The 25806-nt window shown below is 42.7% G+C and overlaps 1 protein-coding gene across 1 annotated transcript; it reads left to right on the top strand.

Annotated features, from left to right (window-relative positions):
* TXLNB (taxilin beta) lies at positions 1-25806 on the top strand. Its single transcript, XM_010075848.1, has 9 exons — positions 1-403; positions 2324-2415; positions 5508-5678; positions 11799-11993; positions 13602-13721; positions 17689-17763; positions 22598-22690; positions 23786-23881; positions 24991-25806. The coding sequence occupies exons 1-9, from the start codon at positions 1-3 to the stop codon at positions 25804-25806; spliced, it is 2061 nt and encodes a 686-aa protein (XP_010074150.1).

Here is a 25806-nt window from a genome sequence, read left to right as displayed (position 1 = left end):
ATGGAGAATGACCAGTCTCCCACCTCATCTGGGCAGGACATCCAGGGGCAGAGCGGGGACAAACCTGCTCCTGGCTCACAGCCTGCTGCTGGAGCCCCTGTGGAGCAGCCGGGTGCCCAGCCTGGAGCAGCCGTATGTGACATCTCAGAGGAGCTGAGCCGGCAGCTGGAGGACATTATTAAAACCTATGGCTCTGCCACGAGCCTGATGGAGAAGGAAAGCGCTGCTACGGGAACAGACAAGGCTGAGAAGGGAGAGACAGGCAGTGTGGAGGATGCAGAGTATGAAGATGCAAACGAAGAGAGTGAGAAAGAGAAGCTGGCTCCTGGGGATGCTTCCAGAGCAAAGGAGCCCAGTGGCAGCAAGGAACAAAAGCTGGAAAAGAAAATCCTGAAAGGTCTAGGCAAGTACTTGCATACTTACACAGCCCTTCTGCAAACAGAAGTAAAACCTCCCTGGTCCTTGCTCTTTCCCATGCTAAGCCTCTGCTGTGGGCAATAGGGACCTCTAGCTGCCACTGAAAATTGCAATGCAAATTTTCTCTAATTGATAATTATTTTCAGCTGTTACACGACAGATACGTGTAGGTTGTATCAGGTACCAGTCTTTTTAAAAAGACAAAAGCTTAGGATTATATCACACAATACTGATGTACTATTGGGCCACCCAAACTAGTTGGCCAAAGCTGTAAGTCAGATGACACACTGCAGAAAGTTGTTTCTTGGACAAAGGAAAACCTGGCTTCTCATTTGTGCCTCAGTAAGATTTTTCTTCCCCTCCTTCCTCAGGTATGACTTCTCACTGGTTGTAATGGTGCTACTGTGTGTCACAGGAATCTGCAGAACAAATTCACTGTCATGCCCAGGTTATTCTTCATCTAACAGACCTCTGGACTCATCACGGGTTATATGAAATAAGCCAATACGCTTCTTCTCCTTAAGCACAGTGCTCAGAAAGCACCTTGGCCATGGCAGGGAGATGAACTAGAAAGAAGTCTCAGTGAGTTTTTGTAAAGTATGGCCTTTCTGCTGGGCAGCCGCTAGAGAGCAATGTAGTTATATCCCAATCCAGCAAACGTGATGTATTTCTCTTCCTACGTTTATCTCCCGCCAGTCTTCAAGCCTCTCCTTTGCGTGAGAACCCAAACCCAACTGCAGAATAAGTCTGTTGAAAAATCACTGCAGGATGTTCTTACAGACAACGGACTAAGCATAGGACAGAGCGGGGATTTTTTTCCCCAAATTCCTTGAATATACAGGAGGAAGAAAGTTCCTCAGTTTCTTTTGCCTTGGCTTTGGTGGAGCTATTGATACCTGTCCAAGATCAGTGAAAACACTACCAAAGCACACTCCTGCTGCTGCACTTGCAAGAATTTTCACTCCAGGATTTATTTTATCTCTCTTCAACTTATTTATACTGGTGCTGTAGAGGGAACATAGTGTGAAATAGTGGATTTTCTCCCAAGCGGTACTCCTGGACTGCACTAAACTTGAAGTAGAAAAAGTCCAGAAAAAAAAGCAGAAAGCAAATTTGCTCTCACGGCCCCGGGAAAGAGGAGCATTTGGAAAAACATAGCCACACACCACAGGGATGGCAGGGACATTTTGTATTTGATGAACAAGTGATGTTCAAGCACCAGCTCATACTCGGGGCTAAAATGAATACCAAGAGGTATCAGAAGAGAAGTAATACATAAATGTGATTTAACTCTGCATGCCCAGATAGTTATTAGACTGCCTCTGGTATCCATATTCTCTCCACCAAGTCAGGGAACTGATTTACACCACTATCACGTAGCCCAGACCTGTCTGGCAGTACCTGCTGCTCTCTGGTTGTTTCCATATACACCGTAGTCTCCATACCTAACAATCTTCCTTATGTCTTCTGTAGGTTGAGCAGCACAGGAGCTGAGTATACCAACTTTGATCAGTTTTTGCCTGCAAAGAGATCCAGTTTCTGAGTCTTCAGAGTCCAGGCCATTTTCCTCCTATTTCAGTCAAATGTGCCATGTATGTGACCAAGTCATGTTGCAGAAACATTAAATGAAAATCAGATTATACAGGACAAAAGCATTTCACAGCCAATGCTTTTGCTAGAGGACAGCACATTACTGAGGTCTGAAATGGAGGAAAATTCAAGCACATTTGTTGTTGTGGAGAGAAGAAAAACCCAGAAATTCATAGCAAAAATCATTCCACTCCTCCCAGAATGCCTCCTTTCTCCCTGATTTTTCACAAATTCATGCATCAAGCAACCAATTTCCTAACAGTACCTCAGCTACAATCTACCTCTACCACCAAATCTCTGCTTCTGTTTTTTTAAGGGAAGGAAGCCACCCTACTGATGCAAAGCTTGAACAAGCTGAATACTCCAGAGGAGAAGCTGGACCTGTTATTTAAGAAGTATGCTGAGCTGGTTAGTACAGCATTGGTTCTTTTCTGTGCAAACTGTCTATACAGGAAGGTATAAAAAACATACGCCATGCACCATGGTCAAACTTCATGTAAAAGTATCAGCTGTCCAGTTAAGTGAATCCCAAAATAATTGTCAGGGTCAAATAATCAATTATGAGTGAGAAGGAGAAAAGAAGTAAAAAGTGAGGAAAACAAGCTGGACTTTGGGTTAAAAAGTTGATAAGGCAGAATATTTGTACTTAAAGGTAAATCTACCAAACTGACCCACACCAGAGACTAGTGTTTAGGCTCCTACCTTCGACTTCTGCAAGGAGTTTTGCATGCCTCTGTATGCAGGTGTTGCTTTAAATTATGTATCAGTGATTTAATCAAAATGAAAATAAAACAAGGATTAATATAAAATGTTAGGAAGCAAAAAATCAGAAAATAGAGAACTGAGACTAATTGGGGAAGCAAAAAATCAGAAAATAGAGAACTGTGGCTAATTGTGAGAGAAACCACAACACATTGAAATGAAGAGTCAAAGCCCCTGCTACCATAATGTCACCTCTGTAACAGTGCCAGTTTGCCATCTACCTGACTCCGTTCTTTCCACACTTAAGATGGGTTATTTTCAGATCAAGTATTTTCTTCTAAGTAGCTGAAGCACTCTATGTCCATAAGCTGTGGAAATCTTACAAATGAAAAAGCTGCAGCATTTTACAGTTTGTGGAGCATTGAAAAATGTGCCAAGCAGAACATTGACTTTGTAATTGGTTCTGTGCACGGATGTGTTCATGTCTCATCATAATGTGAAGTTCAGCTTTCCCTTTTTTCATGTGAAATCCTCTGATTTCATAAATTGGGCTCAGGCAGTTTATGGTTTAGCTCATGCTTAAAGGGACTTCACGCCCACAGATTAACTGAAACAGATCTTCTTCTTCCTCTACAATGTACTCTCCACCGTATTCAAGAATTGTTGGAGCACTGTGTAAAACAGGGGCCATATTGCCAATAACCCATCCAGGAGAAAGGTGCTAAAACAAAAATATTGACCATTCATTCCTGACATCCTGTGCAATGTCACTGGAATAAATCATTTAATACATACAACAAAAAACTTGGTGGGGAAAGCCTTACTCTGCTCACTCAGCATGGCTGAGGGCTGTAGTGTGATTAACAGCTTGTCAGCGGTCAGCTATAGTAGTTATCACTCTCTCTGCTCCCTCTTGTCCATCCTCATCACACATTTTAGGTCACTTTTTGGTTTTGCTGAGTTTTTTCCAGCCAGATCAGCATCCTGGTTGGGTGAATAATGTGGTGACATAAGCACTTGTTGCAGCACAGCTCAGGGGATGGTACAGGAATGTGCTAAAGCTAATATTTCATTAATTATTCTTCAAAATTTATCATTGGCGACCGTTTTGTCATTCCTGTTATCCACTGAAATTCCCTTCTTCAGTGCAAAAGCAACACTGTGTCTTAGACATTCCTGAGAATGTTGAAACATAAGTTTCTAGTGCAAGTCATTTTTATGGAAAAAAAAGAGCAAAAAATGCTTGAAAGACTTCTCATATCACGATTAAGACCTATTTTATTCTAAGCCCCCTATCTCAAGCACAGCTTGAATGAATCATCTAAAATTTGTATAAATCATTATCTGCTCAGCACAGGCTGCGCATGCAAAATGAGAAGCAAAAATAACCTTTTTTATGTTTTTAAAAGGGAAGGGGAAAGGGCCAAAATCAAGCTTGTAAAGGAAAACAAATCTCAGCCTTAATTACAGAGAGGCTATTTTTTCTCTACAATACTAGAAAAAATTATTTCAGCAAGTGCAGCTTGATTAGATGCAGCAGCCCCTATTGTCTACTGGGGTAAAAACACACAATACATATTGAAAGTTGGGCATAAACTGTAAATATACTCCAAGCTCATGATTGCATTGTTTTGTGGTATGCCTAGCTGTGATTTGATGGATAATACACAGAGCTCTGCACTGTAAGCATAAATTACAGAACAACTGCAGAAAGCAGATCTTTGGGCAGAGAAAATGTAAAATATGATGCCTGTCGACTGTCATGTTTGAGCTGCACATCATTCCCCTGCACTCACAGACTTTCCCGGTCATACTGGGGTTAATAATTAATAGTAGTGGTACCTCAAGCTTCAGAGGTGAAATGCTTCTTTGACATGTCTATTATGGTGTTAATTTGCAATGCAGGAAATTTTTTCAAAAGAGCCAGTAATAGGCAGCTGTCAGAAGAAATGACCAGTCTGTGCAGGGACTGCTATTAGCAATTTTCATTGCTGCCCCTCATCCCCCCTCCAAATACATCCTCCTCCCTGCCAGCCCCTCTAGGGAGGGCAGGAGCCACACGCTCACAGGAACAACAGGTTCCCAAGTGAACATCAGGGACCATCCGTCAAATTGAAGAGCCCGAAGGAGGTTTGATTCTGTGCAACTGTTGATGACGGGACCTCCAGAAATGCTACAGATGGATGGGACCCCACGTGCACCCCTGAGCAGGAGGAGCCCAACAAGAGGAGGTGCTCATGTGTCATTTTGTGGGAACTCTTCCCTGAAAAGCATTCTCCTCCATCAGCAGCAAAGCCCTCACACAGATGGCATCCCTGGTCTCCAGCACCTCCTTGTTATTGGTTTTTCCAGCAGGTTCCTGGGTATCTGGGAAGCCACTTCTTTTTCAGGAAGCTGCAAAACAGAATGAGCAACCAGTGCGTTATCTCATGATCTGGAGAAATCTCACTGTGTAAAGCGCTACCGTCTGCTCCAGTTCTGAACATTGAAATAAAAATAAAAAACTCACAGCTGCCCTTCAAATAAATTCAAAGCAAAGAAGGACAGGCTGAAATGATGTGACAGGAGTATTAAAAATTACGTTCACCCACCCACGGTACAGCACACTTGGCACTGTTGCAGCGAGCAGGCTTGGGACTCCCTCCAGGTTGCTCACTCCTCTCCCATTAGTGCTGATAAGTACAAAACATTTCCTAAGAGGTTAAAAAAGTGTGAATACTTTCCCAAAACCAAAAGAGCTCATTTTCTTTCCTTTCTTGTCCTTTTTTGTTTCATTTTGTTCCCTGTTCCCAACCCAGCTTGAAGAACATCGTGCTGAGCAGAAGAAGCTCAAGTACCTGCAGAAGAGGCAGGCCCAGATCACCAAGGAAAAGGACCAGCTGCAGAGTGAGCACAGCCGTGCCATCCTCGCCCGCAGCAAGCTCGAGAGCCTGTGCCGGGAGCTCCAGAGGCACAACAAAAACCTCAAGGTGAGTGGTGACCTTATCAAGGTACCTAACAGTTTGGGGGAAAAAAGGTGCTGATGCCTGCCCATCTTGCTCTAGTGCCAAACCAAAGAGACGTTTGCATCTGCACGTGCAATATGTAATTATGGATATGCTCTAGTCTTGAGGCCCCTTTTACACCAAGACCCCTTTATTCCTCATTTGGAAGCATCCAAGCACTTTTGGACATTGACTTTGCCCACGTTAGCTGTAAGCCCTCCTCATGTTATCAGGGAGCCATTACAGAGAAAACCAGTGGTGCTAACAGCCCAGGTCCCTGAGTCTGCAGATGCGAATACATGTGCATGGCCAGAATAACAGGAACACTAGCTTTGCTCCAGGGCACTCACAGAAGGCTGGCAGGTGTTTTCATGTAATCTGAGCATTTGGGCATTTTCAAGTGATGTGCGAGGGTTAGTCAATCAGGACATTTTCCTCAAGACATCCAGTGTAAATACAGGACAGATGCTGACACCGTGGAAGTAATTTGGATTACGAGCATCAGTTCAAATAGGAAATTTTCAAGGGTGTCAAAAGGCTGGGATCCATATGCCATGTCTGCCTATTGTTTGGTGTATCACACCACTTAAATGTGAAATTTATAATAAGATTACTCTTCTTGAAAAATTTTAGGTTCAGGAAGTATATTTCTGTTGTGATCTTCCTTTTTTTTCTGAGTCCCTGTTAGTGATGGTGGTGTTATTATTATACAAAAAGCCTCTCCTTTGATCTATTCAAAATCCTTCTTTATGGGGATACAGTTATGTACAGAATCACACATACAAATTCTCAGCAGCAAGAATTTCACCCGATATAACCTCTGTTAACTGTAACAGATTTTCATTCATTTCCTCCATCTCGGGTGTGGGCCGTCAGGGTCTTGCTCTGACTTTCATTGTATGTTGGTAAGAATATAGCTGTGAGGGGGAACGGCCACATATAAACTCAAACTGTGCACTAGTAGAAGGACAAAACAGTTTAACAGATAGGTAAGAAAACTAGAAGCAAATCTCTGTGTGCTCAGTTATAGTGGCACAAAACTAGTAGTGTCAGTTAAATTGGTGCCTGTCATTTGTACCAAACCTGCTGCATATTGAGCTAAACCTTGATATTGATGCACACTGATTTACCAGACTGTCTTAGGGCAAAATCTGTCAACAGAAATACAAGCCAATTTTAAAGTGATTTAAGAGTACAGTGTAGAGTGCTTTGCATAGACTTAACTGAGATTTCTAAAACAAACAAATCATATTGGTGGAACAAATCAGTGGAAACTGGGGTATAGAGAAAAACTAATTATGTTCAGAAAACATATTTTGAACGGGTTTTGTTGAATTCCTCACATAATTTCCCAGCTATCATATGCTTATTAATCTCACTACTAGAGAGCATGATTTTTCTTTCTCTTTGCATATAAGTACTTCATTACACATTTAATCTTTACATTTAGGAGAGTCTCTTTCCAGCGTCTTTCCACTTGTTGGACTATTTTACGTAGGAACTAGGTTCCCTAAATAAACCTATCAATTTCAGACTCAGTTCTGATTTTTATCCTGTACCTGTGCCAGGTGAGCCAGGAAAGGTACTCGAGCTGATCCTGTATTAGGAAGAAGTGTTCACATTTTGTCCACATCTTTCTAAGAAGTTTGTGACCTTTTAAGAAACTCAGAATACTAGCTTTCCTTTGATTCCTGTGCTTTCAGTGTAAAAGCAACAAAGTTAAATAAGACAGTTAAGACAAAATACACTTGCAAAATGACAGAGAATTAAATTAGTAAACAAAGGCATTCAATATCTTTATCCAGTTTTGTCTCATTGAGAATTTTAACATAAATCTTGGAATATTTGCCTTTAAGCTTTAGCTCCTGGAGATCTGTGAATCTCCAGAATCTCATCATCTGTTTATTTAAATGAGTGTGATTTTCTTTCACTTATGACTGTACTGAGAGGGCCCAAAACAGGAGAATCCGTCAAATGTTATTTTTAAAATCTCATGCTTAAGTAATTTTTATTTTGATTTTGGCAGGACAGAGAAGCTGACTCATAATTTTTTTAGCACTTGGGATTAGCACTTCTGATTATGTTCCAAAGCATGGAAAATAAAAACTGTAGGAGATTGTGTCATTTCAATAGCAAACCTGACCTGTCCAGATCACGAATCTCCTCTGACTTTCCATGGGGTATATTATATGCTCATCACGTCATGTAAATGTTGTCTTCACTCATCTGGTGTGTGGAATTTCCATTAACTGGAGATCAGTGCAGCCAAGTGGTGATGAATATGCAATGCAGAGCTGTGCTGAAAATCCACAGTGCAGAGCAGAGAAGAAAAATTTCTGGTTAGTATTGGATACTGGCCTCGAAACTTGACTGACTTACAGTCCAGCTATTCAGATGATTTTCTTGTAGTCACACTTCACAGCAGAAAACAGGTGTTCAGTCCTCCCTCCAAGAAAAGCAGAATAAATGTTCGTGAAATAGCAGAATGCATTCCCACTGCCATAGAAAGTCGCTCTGCTAAGACCAACAGCCCCTCATCTCTCTGCATTGCGTTTGTGTTCTGCCAGTTATCTCACAGTTTGGTGGCTACTTAGCACATCTCAGGTCCCTTGTCCTTCCTGCTACCAGGCATTAATCCTGTGGATGAAGAGAATGGTTCTTTTAAAATTAGGAGTCCACACTCATATTGTCTCTGCTGATATGACGTCAGCAGAGCAACAGCCTTCTTGACTTGCCCTGGAGAGGGAGGAGGACCAGAGACAGTCCTACCCTTCTATTTACAAATTATCTCACATTTCAGTGACAAATCCCAAACTGCAAAATATCCTTGTCTTAATTTTACAAGGTTTTACTCAATGCGTTCTTACATTTTATCAATAAAACACAAGAGAGAGAGCAGTATTGCAGTAAGACACAAGAATATGTCTTTGATAGGGTGGATATGGAGCACAAAGATTAAGAATGGGCAGAGGAAAAAGAACAGTAGTTTATGCCTGGGCTTCAGTCTTACACCACTGGAAATCTAAAAAGAATTCACAGTGCTTTATTTTTCTCACTAAAACTGAATACTTAATTTAAACCTACTAAAAGAATAAGCACAGAGTGAAGCAGCTGACAAGGTCAAGAGTGGTTTGCATGTTATGAATTCACCATGATGATGCTGAGAAGTCACCACCTCAAACACCCTCTGCTCTGTTCGTTACAACCAAGAAAGCCAAGAGGTCGACTCCACACAGCTACTTCAGCTGCAACAGCAGTAACACCAAACAGAAGTCAGTCTTCAAGCATCTAATCTGGGGGAAAAATTTAAGGATCTTACTTTATACTATGGGGGTCTTGAAATGGGAAGGACTAAGGAACCTACTGGAAAAAAGGGCATTTTCTCAGGTTATGGGGACAGGTATAAGCAAAGAGTTGGGGCTGTAGCTTTGTGACAATGAAACCTGAACGATGCTGACAATTTGGGATTTGCCAGACTGTGCCTGCCCAGGTGAGGTGGGTGAAAGGGAGCCAGCCCCCCAGACCCGAGCAGAGCTGGCAGGGACTCAGGGCTCTGTGGTGGCTCCATGGGCATCCAGCCCCTTCCCTGGGGGCTGGGATCTCCAGTGCAGATGCAGCCTCAGCCATAGGCTTTTACAGCTAGTAAAGGCTCAGGTTTAAAGCAGACACTTCCAAAGACCCATTGCTATTCCTATGGTATTATCAGCAGCACCTAGAAGACTCTGAGATTGAAACTGGATTACCTCCGGGACCAGGCACCAGCCTCCCATCAGCTGGGTGCTGGCAGCATCACAGCTAGCCCCATGGCACGGAGGCACAGAGAGTTTGTTCCTGCAATGCTTGCAGGTGTCTGCCCAGTGCTGTGTAGCCACACAGTCACCTTTCTGCTCAGCCAGCTCCTCTCACCCACACCCACCCTTAATCTGTAACTGGGATCTCAAGGATTTAACAAATAACTGTGTTGCCTCTGTGCTCTGTGTAACTTTTCTACCTCAGAAGACAGGATGATCAGGAAATAAGATCCTCTGAGTAACACATACACGGGGCTTTTTTCTTTACATGTACATGATTGCTACTCTCAGGAAGTCCCATTTCACCTTGTAACAGAACTGTTCGGTGTGACATACATACAATCCACAATTTTTTTGTTTTATATTCAGCTGGATTTATTGCTCCACAGAGCTTTAAATCACAGCAGTGATGTGTTATAACACCATTTGGTCCACTGAAACAATAAAGTATTTTTGAGGAAGGATGTTTTGAAGCCGTAGAAATAGGATTGCAGACATGCAAGTTCAATTTCTTACTCTGTCTTTGACTTGTGAAGTGAAAGCACCTGGTCACTCTTCTCCCTGCTCAGGGCTGCATATATACAATGGAGAACTAAGGGGCATGAGCAGTTTTTTAAACAGTGTATTAGACATAAAATGGAGTTCTGACTTGATTGAAACTATCTAGGAATTCAAGTTAAATTTGTCAAAGTTTAAAACAAAAATAAAAAGGACAACGTTATTTGTAAATATCCGCTTTCAAAAGAAAAATGTTTAATTCTGGGAATGCTAAAGCAGTTGATTTAAAACACCTTCTGAGTAGCATTCTTAACTCTACTTTGGAACAGCATTTTTGTTTCAATATTGTACTAAAAAGAGTTAAACAAAAATTAACTACAAACAGAACACACCTCAATTTCTGGTCAAGCAAAATATTTCAGACTAACTCAAAATCATTCTCACCAATTAAAAAAAAATAATAATTAGAAAGCTCTCTTTCATCTTGCTGCAAATTTTTCGTGTGTTCAATTTCCAACCCAGGTACTGAACCAGGACCTCCTCAAGTCATTTGCCCAGCTCCATATGAAATTCTTTCTTCATCTTTAGAGTGAGAGTCATTCTGGGTTCACATGTTGTTTTACTCTGTTTGTTCGTGTGCAAACTGCAGAGCACAGCAGGGCTGTGTGATTTCTGTGCACTACCGTATTATTAGCACTAATGGCTCCAATACTTTCCTCCCATCATCCAAGGTGTTGTCATCTCTATCACTCCCCAGTCAGCAAAAGGCCAAATGTCCCCTACCTTGAACAACAGTTTTCCAAGATCAGGCTTGTGTTGTGCATGCTGAGTAGAAATTGGGTCATTTAGTGTTTGTCTTCTTTAAGAGTAGGGCCTGAATCAACACCTTTTATGTCACATTTATGATATCAATTATACCTCATTAGAACCAGCTAAGCAGATTCAAGTATATTTATAGAAAATATCCATATGCAGTGTTATCAAAAATTTCTATGTAAATGACTACACTAGTTTAAACCTTATTAAAGTGTGCCATTTGCATGCTGTGGAGTGGGTTCTGGTAAGATCTGTAACTACAGCAGATATAGCCCTAGCCACTGTATGTCAGGAGTACATTCTCCAGAAGGTCAGACTGCCCCGGAAGCAAATGAGTAGGGAACAAAAAGAGTCCATATTTCTGGATCCAAAGCAATGAATCCAGATTCTTTCTCCATTGTCTTTTATATAAACAAATTCCACTACTTAATAAACTAGTGCGAATATTGGTGTCAGTTAAAAAGTTAGGGAAGGAAAATTGAGAAATTGGGAGGAATTCCACAGAAAGTGATGGATTTCTCTCAAAAATTAAAATCCCAAAGACCATAAAATTGATATGAGGTTTCCTAGCTAAAAGGAGGCATTTTTTAAAGGGTAATTTTTTAATTCATTCAAAAAGAATTTTGGTAGAAGAACTTTTGACTACTTCCACTAAATATCTTCTTCCAAAGCAAAAGCTGTGCTGCAGTATCATGAATCAAGACATGCATGTATGCCCCCTTTTCCAGGCTTGCTTTGATCTGAAACTCTGTTCTACATCCATCTTTATAAATGCAAATTCTTAGTTCCCTAATTTTTTCAAGGCCACTGTGTAATTTGCTTTGTAAATTTAGAATCGTGCCTAATGCTGGAGCAGATGAAAGCAAGAAAATCTCCAAAGAGGAATGCAAACATGTTTAATCATTCAAAGGCAAGCCTTATGCTACTCTGAAACAGTATCTTTCTGGAACCGTTTATGCATCTTACTTACACGACTGCCTTCTCTCTCGGTTAACAACAGGAGGAAACCATTCAGCGGGCAAGGGAGGAAGATGAGAAGAGGAAAGAAATAACTAACCATTTCCAGGGCACACTGAGTGAAATCCAGGCTCAGATCGAGCAGCAAAGCGAGAGGAACATGAAGCTCTGCCAGGAGAACTCAGAGCTGGCAGAGAAGCTGAAAAGCATCATTGACCAGTATGAGCTGAGGGAAGAGGTGAGAGCAACGCCCTGGCTGCCCATGGGGACGGGAAAGCAGAAAGCATTGCAAGTCCTCCCCACTGGCTATCGTTCAGGTGCATGCTTTGCTGTCTGAGCAGGACTATGCATGCAGCCAGCCTGCCGGACTCCGCCTGGCAAACTCTGCAGGCAAGGAGCTGTGTGGGTCAGCAGCCCACAGCACCCATGCAGCAAGGTGTGCCAGCTGCCTGCTAAGCTGCCCCCCCCAGCCCCCTCACAGCACCCCAAATCCCCAGGGACCTCCCCCAGCACCCCTTTCCTGCTTTCCCCTACGCCCTGACCAAGCACGTCCCAGCTCCCATCTTTTTGGCCAGCCTGCTCTGTTGGTCATGCCAAATATACTTTTGTTCCCTCCAGACACAGGTTGCTGAGAAGGCCTCTGATGTAAATGCTTTGATGCTTCCCCAGAAGCAGAAAATTAAGATGACAGATAAAGGAGGCCCTTTGCATTGGAATAGATTCTTCTTTGCAGGCACAATACTCACCATAAGATCTCACAGATAAAAGAGAGATGGGAAATTTTTCTTTCTGTATACATTAGAGTTGGTCAGAAAATTTTGACACAAAAAACCCTCCAGTAAAATCCCAAACTATCACTTGGGGTTTTTTTAATGACAAATGCTAACAAATATCAAAATGAGTCTTTTTATTGTTTCTAAATACATTTACTGTGAGCCTCAGTACAACCAGACAACATTATCATACTGAATAAAACATAAGTAATCTGTCCTTACAATCTGGAATGCCCAGTACAATACACGCATTTCCAAATCTGTTGCATCATGTATGAAGGCTTATGTTGAATGAAGGAAATGTATGGTCCTGCCTTGTGGTTTCTATGAGCAGAAAATGTAAAGCAGAGGGATGTGCTCAGAACATTGGCTCCTGTGAATTTTGTCTAAATGAAGCAAGAGCGAAGAGGGCTCTTGGAAACATTTACCTCTTGAAGGTCACCATGGAGCGAGACATTTTATAGGTCAGAGGAGACCTCTGGTTCATCTGGTCTGATCTCCTCCACATCCCCAGTCATGTACTTTCACCCAGATCCTCCAAGCCCACATTGTGTGTGTGCAGCCAGAGCACAGGGGATGCACAGGGCTTGTATTCACAGAGGATGGATGACCTGTGCCCATGCTCCCAAGTACTGCATGTGCTACATGTCTTTACTCATTTGTCCACACAGGCGCTCAGATCTGCTGGCTGCATAAAAGCTCAAAAAAACCTGTATCCCCCACGTATTTATTATTGTTGAGCAATTATTTGATCTTCAGTTACACTGGATTATACTGATTACTTCATATGTAGCCCATAGAACTGAGAAAGATGTTAACACTTCTTTTTTTTTTCTTTGCTACAGTAAATAAAAACAGGTAATGTAAACAGGTTTCCCTTACTATGCAAATTTGGGTACAGTTTGTTCTTATCAGTGCTGTAGCTTTTTAGCAATTGCAATAGGTTAGGAGTCTTCCTGTTTTGCAATGTTTTTGTCTCATGCGTGCTCCGGTAGATAGCTGTACATGCGTGAGCATGAAGGTCTGTGTACATGATTAAACCTGCACATTCAGCAGAATGTATTTTCTTACAGCACCTTGATAAAATATTTAAGCACAGAGAACTTCAACAGAAACTGGTGGATGCCAAGTTGGAGCAGTCTCAGGAAATGATGAAGGAAGCCGAGGAGCGACATCAGAAAGAAAAGGAATACGTACCTATCCTTCTAATCTATCTTTCATCTAACTTTAGGCCAAAATGAGCCCTGCATGCTGTTTCACTAACATATTGGTTCTTCAGATCCGAGCTGGGATATGAGCTGGATGAGGCTTTGAGCAACCTGGTCTAGGGGAGGGTGTCCCTGCCCATGTCAGGGAGGTTAGAACTAGATGATCTCTAAGGTCCCTTCCAACCCAAACCATTCTGTGATTCTATGATTCTGTGACAGCAGAGATGTTTTTATTGCTACTGTCAATGTTCAATGTAAAGGAAAAGCCTCTGAAAGTCTGCTTTCATTGGCATTTACAGTTTTTGAAGCAAACTGCAGAGCGGCAGGTTAGAGCACAGACTGCTCTAGCTAACTAACTCACCGTTACTACACTGTTGATTCATTGCGATGTTGGGTCAGGTGATGCCATTAGTTTTTCAGACAGCTCTGATATTTGATACTCCATCTCCCCACATGATAAACGAGCACATTTAAACAATCAGAGAGGAGAACAAGATTAAAGTGAGATGGCTGAAGGCTGCTATCCCCCCCCCTCCACCCCCAGGCTCTCAGCCTCTCCAGATGTCTTCCTGCAGGTCCAGTTTTGCCAGTGGATGAGGCCACAGGAGCTGCTTCCTGTGTCAGAGCCTCCCCTTCTCTTTTGCAGAAGTTCCCCTCCCCACATCGGTCTGTCAGTGCCTCTTTCAGGCAGGAAGGTTCTGGGTTCATTCAGCAGCCTCCTCTGATCTGCCTCCCTACCTGGACACTGGAGGAAAAAGAAAAAAAAAAAAAGGGAATGACAGGGCATTGGGTCTGTGGAAAAGTGGCACATACAGCCTTATATCAATGACCTTTCTTGCTGTGCCTTGCAGAACATCTGTTTTGGGGGTGCCTGATGCCTGTGACTGGCCCTGTTTCTAGCCAAACTTTCTCTGTATATTTTATCCAGAACTCATGTGCACAGTTTTGCTATTTTTATTTAATTTAAAGCAGTAGAAGTCATCACCATCTACATTTGGGAGTGGGAGATTTTCTTTGTGGCTTTGCTGTATGTATGACTAGCACCTATAAAATGACAGGTTCGAAAACAAGCTACAAAGCCTTTAAGTAGTGGGTGTATAATGATATGCACCATGTACAAAGAATATTTTTCACACTGTCCAAACTAATGCTTAAAAACCCTGCCTTTGAGGTAGGCTGGTGATGTATGGCCAACATTACCTCCGAGCAACGTAGGCTTAGCTGAAGAACTTAAGTGACTAGCCAAAAGCCATGCAATGAGTCAAGGCACGATGAGCATGTCATGATTCATCACAGGTAGCCCAGGACCCAGAGATCTGGCCTACACTTGTCTCCCACCTCAATCATGTTGCTGAGTGCCTAGTCCCACCCACCCAGCTATTGTGCAGGTGTCTGTGGGAGTAATGTATATATAGGTATGTATGAGACCAAGGTGGTTTTGATGGAGTCCTCTTTTTTAGCTGTATCTCTCTCCAGCTCAGTTATGTGAAAAGTCAGAGCTTTACCACATTTCAGCATCCTGTCATTTGAGGGAAGGACTTTCAGAACTGTATAACAATTTTCTCTATACCATTTTTTCACATCCTTGTGCATGACTTTTGCTGCACAATTTTGAAAATATCTTCAGATTTTTTTTATTATTATTCTTTTATCTATTTGGTTACTCCTTCAAGGCTCACTTTGATGTCTTCCTATGCAGTACTTCCATGTAGAAATCTTTGCCCCTGTACAAAACTTCTTTACCTCAGACAAGGAGAGGTGTCCCCTCCTGCAGCCTCTGTACATCACATCTCCATAGGCGTGTCATCTCGTGCTTGCCCAGTTCACTTACACGTGCAACTAAGAATGTGATTCCCTGTATATATGAGTGATTGTTCATACTGTGTGATGTTCCCAAAAGGTCAGCTTTATCTAAGGATGCAATTTTACTATCATCCCATAACTGGTCAGCACTACTTGGACTTCCTCCCTATACCATACACTTTTAGCACTTGTAATACAAACTTTGATGTGCAATTAATTGCAGTTTAAAGCCTCTGTGGCTTTCAAGTATATGACTGGAAATCATATATTGATCAGATTTCTACATAACTGGAATTTGCAGAGTCTGGCAGCAAAAAAAGGAAGCTTAATTTTCATTAAGCCAGTCCCTAGATCCATGTCATTAAATGGGAATGTATGTTCTTGTGGACTGGCATTTTTAGTTCTGAGCATGATGTGACTGTCTGGGCCTCCAGCAGCTATCACAGCTCTAATAATATAGTATAACATCACCACACTTCACTGAAGTGCAGCTTTGTAAACACCACATGCAATATTTATTAATTTCTTTATACTTCAGCCTCCTTGTTACCACTTTATAGCCTATTAATAAATGTATCGGTTCTCCTGATTCATTTTCTCCCAGGTTGGTGTTTGCAGATGACCTCAGGCTGCATAAGAGCACATACTAATTTGAGCAAGCCTCTCTGTGGCTTGCTTCCATTACAGAAGAGTTTATTAACTCTTGGGTTTTTACTGGCTGCAGAAGTTATGTGGGTCAATAGGAGAGAAGAAGGATTTCATTAACACGCAACTTAAGAAGCAACTTTTCTTGAGAAGCAACATTTCTTTGCCTTCTCTGTCCATCTCTTGTGGCATGGCGGAAGACATGGTGCAGGAGGTTGGACTTTTTCATTATTTCAGGCACACTGGGTACAAAGGTAACCCTGGCTGAGGTTTAAGCAAGACAAATAAAAGCCCAGTTCTTGAAAGTAATGAGCGGCCTAGAGACTGGGTAGCTCTGAAGGTTTTCAAAGCACTTTTCATTAGATCATTCAAACCAGACACCCTATAATTCCTTAAAAAAAAACCCAAAACCCAGAAAAGTAGATCTCAAAGAAATGTGAAACTCAAAAAAAGATTTAATCCAAACTTTAAAAAAAAAATATTTTTGTGTGCGTAAAACATAACCTCCCAAGAAAAGAAATGCATGAACTGAGGCTCATTTAACCCAGGCATACACATACCATGGTTTTTTCCTTGCTATGACACAACCTATTTGAAATTTTAGTCAACAAGATCTAAAGTCAAGACTTTGACTTATCTCCATTGAACCAAACATCAAATTCTCAAAAAAAAAAAAAAACATAAAGAGGCAGGTATAAACTAAACAACATGGTATTCCTTCATACAATGCATACTGTAAAACATTCTTGTATAGGAAATTGTAGATGGTAAAAATTCAGTTAGTCCAAAGCAAAAGGCCAAACTGGTGGAAGAAATATTTTTCTAGAGCTAATATATATACACATATGTGGGCAACAAGTCTAATTCAGATAGTCCTTGTGCCACAAATAGCTAAAGACAGGGAGGGAATTGATTACGTTGCTCAGTCAGCATTGGCAGGGTACATCCTCTGCTCTTTTGCCAGGTGGTATTCAAATAGTTCACTTATTATTTCAAAAAAGATGGTGAGAAAAAAAGTTTTTACTAGGATTAAATACATTTACTGCATGTGGTTCTACTCACCTTTCACCTCCAATATGAGAGTAGGGTCTATTGACTTACACAGTACTTTTATTTTCATTATATTTTCAGAGCCCAAGTGTGCTATTTTAAACAGTAGAATTTAATTCAACAGAAGAAAGTCCTGTGGTAAACTAACTCGTTTAATACTCGTTTAATAAGTGTGGTTAAATACCACACTTTTTAGAGCCCACTGTGCTGCACAATTCATGCCAAGTAGGTTTTTAACTCCTATTCAAATATGCTTTTGCAAACCAAATGCCCTGTCCCATGTCTGTGGATAGCACTAAACACTCTGTCTTGCCTAACTCCTCTAACTACATTCATCTGAAAGATCACTCCTTATCAAGGTAGCAGTGGCAGAAGCATAGATAGCTGGAGGATGAGGATTTCCAACTGATAAACTAGGGACCTAACAATTTTCTCTCTGTTTCCCAAAACACAGCTCCTGAACCAAGCTGCAGAATGGAAGCTCCAGGCCAAAATGTTAAAGGAGCAAGAGACTGTCCTGCAGGCACAGGTGACGTAGGCGAGGTGATTGCATGGTGTGCCTTTGTTTCCCAGTTTTTAACCTATGAAGCACTTCCAGGTAGAGTATCCAAACTACTTTCTATGTATTCCTTCTAGCCTCATTCTACATCCCATAGACTATTGCAAAGGAAACGGGTCATTTTCAAGACAACTGTAAGGTTAATGCCCATACTGCAAATCATACTGTGGCATGTGAGTTGTTTAGTCTGGAGAAGAGAAGGCTCTGGGGAGACCTTATAACAGCCTTTCAATATTTAAAGGGGGGTTAAAATAAAGATGGAGAGAGACTTTGTACCAGTGACTGAATGATTTTAACCTGAAAGAGGGTAAATTTAGATTAGATATAAGGAAGAAAATTTTTACTGTGAGGGTGGTGAGGCACTGGAACAGGTTGCCCAGGGAAGCTGTGGATGCCCCATCCCTGGAGGTGTTCAAGGCCAGGCTGGATGAGGCTCTGAGCAACCTGGGCTAGGGGGAGGTGTCCCTCCTCAAGGCAGGCGGGTTGGACTAGATGATCTCTAAAGGTCCCTTCTGACCCAAACTATTCTATAGTGCTGTGATTTACGAGTGTTTACAATACCTGACCACACAACAATGTGGGTGACTTGGCTTGATTATTCACCATAACTACTCTTCAGGCAGGTTTCTAATCCAGCAAAGTGCTGGAGTACATACAGATCATGAAACATGTTTACCAAACTGGAGGTGATGTGCTGGACTGAGGTGTGAAGGCAGAGTTTTCACTAACTTCATCAGGAATTTTGCCTACTAAGGGCTTATAGAAAGGGGCCTCTAGGATTTCAGTATTCAGTTAGAATTTGAAATGTTCAATAAAATTTAACTACTTGACAAAATTACACTAAGAGTCAGGCTGGATTGAAAGGCAGTAAAACCCAGAAACAGGCAGTATATGCTACACTTTGAGAGCAATGCAATAATTGACCTTAAATATGAGTCAGAACACTAGCTGACATGTTGGATTTTCACATCAAAAAGAGAAAGCATCAGCAGATTTTCCTAGGCTTACAGAAACAGTCATGCAGATTTCTCTTCTTTGGCCTGTCTGTGAGAATGGCCTCCCTCCAGCAGAGTTTGGGGGACACCAGTCTTTGCCCTGCAGCCCCTCTGCAGCTGCCCAGCTCCTCACCCATCAGCAGGCCCCCTCCTTGCTCATGGTTCTGGTAAATTGTTCCAGTGCTCCACTTGTAGATGGTCTAATTCCTACCTGTTCAGCAGTCAAGAAAGGCTAGTGTTAAACTGATAACCTGGAAACATAGTAAGAGGGGTTTAATCCTTTAGGTGTTTTTTCAAAGGCTAAGATAAGCAGGTAGTACGCTGAAGAATATCACGTAAACTGCTGCTGGCATCAGTTTGACAGGTTCTGCAATCAAACCGCAAAAGTCTCCAGCTGAGACCATCCCAACTCCAAACCTGATCCTAATTTTCTCAGAGTGGTTTTAATTAAACTTCTATGTTCAACCAGAAAGAGTTTTGTATGCAGGCAGATCTCTGCAGCCAGTTTAACAAAACTGAAGGTATTAATAAAAGTCAGAATATATTAAGCATGTATTTGAAACTGTAAAATTGCTTTTAGAAAAATCCAGTCAAACAGGTCTGCAAAGGCATTGATAATAAACGTGCCCCTTACAGACTTGTGTAGATGGAAATTAAATGATTCACTTGCTGAAATGAAACATGCAGTTAGGTGTTTTGCTCAAGTGTGAAAGCTCTGTCACTTACACATCAGCCTCCATTTGGAATTACTGGGCTGATGATGATGATGATGGTGTTTATTATTATTATTATTTATTTCCAGCACTGAAGGGCCTCCCTCGTGTACCAGATGCCATTGTGCAAGGTGCTGTGCAAGCATAAAGAGGTCCTTGATGCAAACAGCACAAAACACCAAATAGATATTAACAGAGGAACAACTGTATGGAAATTAGGAGAAGACATTGGCCAACAAGACAAGGAGAAACCATAATATAGTACTCACTGCCTGCTATAGAGAGATACTACTCTGTTTTAGAGGAGGTAACAAATACCTTAGTGCTTCCTTGAGCTGGAAAGAACCAGGGAACATCAGCTTCATGCCAGCCTGTCTCTGGGCAGCACAGCATGCCCAAGAAAGCCAAATCCAACCCTCCAAATGGTGACAGGGATCTGGCACCACCTCAAGGAATACATACAAACTGCAGCAGTGCTTGCCAGAATGCTGCACAGCCTCCCCGGGCACATTGCTTAGGCAGACTTTTCTAGCTTCGTGATTTGAAACAAAGCAAGAAGATGAAAGTCATCCAAGGCCTTTAATGTTCAGTAGCTGGCATAGTGCAACCACCAGGCTATGGCAACCGAGAAGAAGGTAGGAGGGCTGATGGGGCATCCTCACAGCATGGCCATACTGAGATGGCCCCATTTCATAGAATCATAGAATCATTAAGGTTGGAAAAGACCTCAAGGATCATCAAGTCCAACCGTCAACCCAACACCACCTAACTCACTAAACCATGTCCCTAAGCACCACATCTACACGCTTCTTCACCGCCTCCAGGGATGGTGCCTCCACAGCCTCCCGGGGCAGCCTGTTCCAATGCCTGATCACTCTTTCAGTGAAGAAATTTTTTCTAATATCTATCCTAAACCCCCCCTGGTGCAACTTGAGGCCCTTTTCTCCTGTCCTATCACTTGTTACTTTAGAGAAGAGGCCAGCACCCACCTCACTACAACCTCCTTTCAGGTAGATTTTTTCCCAAAGTTTTTTCCCAAAGATTTTTCCCAAGGCCTTGCACTTACAAGTTCTCCCCTGGCAGCAGCACTGCCTCTGCTGCCCACGCTGTCAGGGGAGCTGGATGGGCAGTGAGCAGCAGCAAGGGGGTCCTCATCTCCCTAATTGAGGAGCATGAGTGCACACTCCTGGTGAGAGACAGCTTTCTCAGCCTGTTCCCAGCTGCTTATGAACACATGCATTTATTATTGAAATTTAAATTTCAGAAGCTATTCTTGGTGCTATGGTACTGCCTAGGGCCCCAGCTGAGGTCAGAGATTGCACTGTTCAAACCTGAAAGGTTTTCAACCTAATTAAACAAGAGGTGAAAGCCAGGAGGGAAAAGCAGAGACAGAGAATAGAGGTGCATTTTTTTAGGGCAATGGCTCTGGGCTAGAAGCCCCGGTTTGCTGGCTCCCACCCCGGCTCCCTCACCTGGCTTTGGGATGCTCAGGCATTTCTCCTTAGAGCTATGATGTCTGTTCCAAATGTCCCACTCGGTATCAGCATCCAACTTACGCTGTGGCACTCGGGCTGCTAAAACAAATCCCTCTGCGTTTCTGCTTGTGCATAGGTCACAGTTCTGGCTACAGCCTGGTATAAATACACACATGCAAGTTTCATGTCAGCTGGCTCCGATATTGGCACCAGAGAGCTCTGCACGTTTTTCTAACAAGAGCTGTCAGACTGATGAAATGTCCCGTCACCTAAACACTGCTGGAGATGCTCTGGCACCAGAAAGAAGTGGCTGAGTTGGAGCTGGTCTTCTTTTCCAAAAAGCAGATAACGATGCTTTATCTATATAGCATCCTGCATGACTCTGGAGCTTTGAAAGTGCTTTTCCCACACAGAAAAAAAAGAGAAAAAGCAGAAACCAAGATATTCGTACAGAAAAATTAACCTCATATCTTTAGAACGATCTTTTCAAAAACATACACAAATTCTAGATATAAAAATATGTCTTATCGACAAAATACAGCCACAGATGAACCTTCACATGGCTACCAGGTGTAAACTGATAGCAAAATATGGAGCCCTAGTAGTCTTAAAAGCTGGCACATTGCAACAGATCTTTCTTCTGCACTGCTTCATGAAGGGAAATGAAGCTGGCAGAAGAGGCTGGCAGAAGATTCTTTTCTCTGCCTTCACTGGCCTTGCCCATAGCTGCAGTCCACATGCAGGCTACAAAACACAGCTGGCAAGGTGCTTGCTCAAGCCATGGTGCAGGGATGCAGCTTGAAGTGACCCAGTGCAGAGTCATGGAGGCATTAAACGGAGGGTGGGCTTTGCTCAGTGGAGGGGCTGCCCTGCCTGCCAGATAACACAGGAAGGGAGCAGCTGCGCTCCTCTTCAACAGTGGAGTCCAGTGAAGCACATTAAGTGCTACCTGGTGCAGCTCCTGGCCACAGCCTGAGCCACCGAGTGGGCACTGGAAAGATGGAAACAGTGGCTGCAGTCTGATGTGGGGATGCCTCTCCCCCAGCTCACTCAGATGTCCGAAGCAGCGTAGCTACGGTAACACGTTACCATTTCCCCTCCTGTAGATCATCCTAGGAGTCCTTTCCTGTAGATGTCAGCCACAACTGTACACAGAAAATAAGTATACAGGGCTTGTGAGGAAAGGCGGGGACTGGAAATCTTTGTAGACTTTAATGCTGTCCTCTTGAAGTCTCCATCGAGTTACCAAGAGAAATGTTTGCAGAAGTCCCCACTTCTAGGGAATTCTTTTGCTTCTGGGCGCTCTGTGTAGAGACACCAGAGCTGCAACATTTAGGAGAACAAGGCACCCATAATTCCCAAGTCTTTTAAAAATCACTGGGCTGGGTCTTTCTGTTCTTTCTCAGTTTACCTTTCTGCAAGAGAGGAATTGTAATAGTTTGCAACCTTAAAAAGATGCAGAGAGTTTCAGTTCCCTGATGTTTGTGCTTCCTGGTCTTCAAAGAGAAGCTAATTTCCATGTCCAAACACAATACTTATTTTATTGTGTTCTACCAAAGTAGAAGGTCACTGTCCTGGAGATTCTGAAATTACTGTGGTTTTTTTCCCCCTGTTAATGCAGATCACTCTCTACTCTGAAAGATTTGAAGAATTTCAGAAAACATTGACCAAAAGCAATGAAGTGTTTGCCACTTTCAAACAGGAGATGGAGAAAGTGAGTAGCAGCTCATATCTGAACTCTGTGCTTGACACTCTCCTTTTGGATTTTGGTATTTCTCACTGCAATAATTTTATCTGGGATGGGGCCATTCCGGCTCATTTTGGAGAAAAATCTCATCAACATCCAAATAAGGTTTGGGGCACATGTGGCCAAGACTGACAGCAGCTAAGACTTCAGCACTGCAAGCTGAACATTTCACCCTCCCTTTCAGCTAAAACCAAAATTGCCTGGAAGAATAAACGTAATACCTAAAACCTAATGTGGTGGTTGGGAGATAACAAAATGGGGAGTCTGGAGATGCATTTTTCAGCCCATGTCTCCAGGAGTGCCCAGAACCTCCTGGGAGACTGACACTGGTACAGAAATGTTGACATAGGCTACACATCTTCCCACTGGAGTGTGTGGGCAGAGCTGAAGGCCACCAACACCTTCCCACCATTAAGCCCAAATGACTGTTAACTTGCAGCTGGTGTACTGATTTCCTGCAATGAATGGGAGTCAAAAAATAAATGCAACCACATGTTGTATCCACTTTCATCATAAACAATGTTCTGCTCTGCCACCAGGGCCCAAAATAGCGGTGTCCTGATCCAGGCAACCTCTAATGATCTTTACAGATAGAGCTCAGCCTGCAGAACACCGAAGGGAATTATGGCGCTAGTGGTGTGTGCTGGAGGGAGTATAGAGGTGACTAATGCAGTGGGAACTTCCTTGGCAGTGCTGGGTCAGAAGATACTGCTTTAATGTCCCAGCAATCTAACACTGTGCTCCAGTAAAGAGATACAGAATAATACCACATTTTCTTTGCCTTTTGTTTTTGTGACAGTCTGTACTCTGGGAGTTGGTTATACTTTACACACACAATCAACTGTTCCTACTTCAGGACTGCAGATTGGAGGCTGAAAGTTATATGGCAGCTACTTAAAACTAAATCCATCCCTTAACATAAATTATTACTTAGCACAGCCACTACGGCTGCTGGTAGAAGCATTATGAGTATAGCCAAAGACCTAAATAAAAGGGCTGCCCTAGTTCAGTCTGGAGTGTGGAATTCCTGTTGTGATTCAGCTTTTCCTCCTGCTTCTATAGATGACAAAGAAAATGAAGAAGTTGGAAAAGGATACTGCTACATGGAAATCCAGGTTTGAGAACTGTAACAGAGCATTACTGGACATGATTGAAGAGGTGAGCAGTCTTTTTCTTCTCAGGATGCACCCCTTCCCCCACATAATGCTCTAACTAGGAGATGAGATGGCCTGAAACCACAAAAAAATCAATGAAAAATTTGTTCTTGAATCTAAAGGTCTTTTTTTCAAGCTACCTTGATAATTAGAGGTCTTTAAAGAAAAATATAAAAATCCCAACTGCTGGGGCTGCTAGATTGAGCAGAGACATTCATTAGGTCCATGAGAAATTGAATTATGTAACTGTGAATTTTAAGTGCTCTAAAAATGTGCAATTGTTAATGCTCTCACATAGAAGCAAATTGGCATTAGTTCACTTCATGCTACTTTCTTTCTGCGTAAGAGCATCCACCCAGGGAATTAATGTGTTCTAGCTAATGAACTTTGAATTCACACCTTTCATTAACTTCTGTGTAGGCAAACTCAAAGAAGCAAAAGCAAGTACTGTGGCTCACCATAGTTTTCAACATACTGTCACAGGGGCATTGCAGAGGAAATTCACAAGCGTGTTGGAACTCACTCAAATAAGATAAGAGGCTGCCTGAAGTTTCACCCCAAACTTACACTGAACTTGGAACCTGTCTTTCTGGTTAGCTTTGTAGCTCTGTGCTATTGCTATTTCTATGGGTTTCTGTATCTCTTGTTTCCTCACTGGGTGTAGAAGCAAGGCAATGTTCCAATTCAGGCTGCTCTCACAGAAGCTAGAAGCAAAATAAACAAAAACACAATACAGCTTGTTTTCCCCAAATTTCACACCCGTGCCTACCAGAAGTCCAGGTAGGCTTTTGGATGCTTCTCTGTGTGAACATCCACTATGTTCTTCCATCTTTACAGATCATGGGCAGAAATTCCTGCAAATATTTTTGAATGAAATTGATCTGAATCTGTGTGGAGAATGCTAATTAACTGCAGTTACAGGGGTGAATTTTGTCTTGAAGCTTCAGTACAAAAGACCATAGTTACTGCAGAGCAGTTGGTGAAAGCCAGCTACCTGGCAGAGTTCTGTGAGGGCTGCCTAGATCTCAAATTGTTTCTTAATTGCCAGTTCTACCAATGAACTGCATGTACCCAATCTCAGTCTGCACCTTTGTCTGATGTGTTTGACCACAGAAAGCCATGAGGTCCAAGGAATATGAGTGCTTTGTGCTGAAAATCCAGAGGCTAGAGAACCTTTGCCGGGCTCTGCAGGAAGAGAGAAATGAATTGTACAAAAGAATAAAGCAAGCACAGTTCCCTGAAGAGGTGAATGGAAATGGCATCTTAGAAGAAGAGGAAGAAGATGCTGATACAAGCCCTTCCTCCTCTGAGCAGGCGAGCATTGAGCTGTGCGCCACTGACACCAGTGTGCTGAAGGAGCTGGCTGAAGCTTTCAGGGTGTCCCACAAGGTTGAGGAGTCCCTCCCAAGCAACAGCAGCAATCCAGAGACCTGTGATGCTCAAACATGTAATGCTGTCCCAGTGCCAGAGCTCCCCTCTCCTCTAACCCCATGGCCAGAGGCCGGGAATTGCTGTGAGCAGCCCAGCACCAGCACACCAACACCCACTGAACATGTGCCAGCACCCACTGGGAGCACACCAGCACCCACTGAAAATATGACAACACCCACCGAGAACATGCCAAAGCCCACCAAAAGTGTGCCTGCACTCCCAGAAAGGGTGCCAACACCCTCAGAAAGTGCACCAATACCTCCTGTGAGCGTGGCAGTACCCACTGGGAATATGTCCAAACCCACTGAAAGCATGCCAGCAACCCTCGGAAATGTGCCAACACCCCCACAAAACGTGCCCACTCCCCTTGGGAATATGCCAGTACCCACAAAAAGTTCACCAAAAACTGCAGAATGTGTGGATGACCCAGCAGAGCCATCTGTCCATGGTCAGTCCGCAGAGCAAACAGGGGACACCGACATGGAAGCAGTGGATTGA

This window comes from Pterocles gutturalis, unplaced genomic scaffold, assembly GCF_000699245.1.
Source record: "Pterocles gutturalis isolate BGI_N339 unplaced genomic scaffold, ASM69924v1 scaffold1883, whole genome shotgun sequence".
Lineage (NCBI taxonomy): Eukaryota > Metazoa > Chordata > Aves > Pterocliformes > Pteroclidae > Pterocles > Pterocles gutturalis.
The sequence above is the reverse complement of the archived record's forward strand: the minus strand, read 5'-3'. Positions and strand labels throughout refer to the sequence as shown.

Bases quoted from the DNA above. Each gene is read 5' to 3' on its own strand.
- TXLNB (XM_010075848.1), top strand. From the start codon at position 1: ATGGAGAATGACCAGTCTCCCACCTCATCTGGGCAGGACATCCAGGGG. The intron at 5,679-11,798 runs GTGAGTGGTGAC...GGTTAACAACAG, and splicing joins GGCACAACAAAAACCTCAAG to GAGGAAACCATTCAGCGGGC. The intron at 11,994-13,601 runs GTGAGAGCAACG...ATTTTCTTACAG, and splicing joins AGTATGAGCTGAGGGAAGAG to CACCTTGATAAAATATTTAA.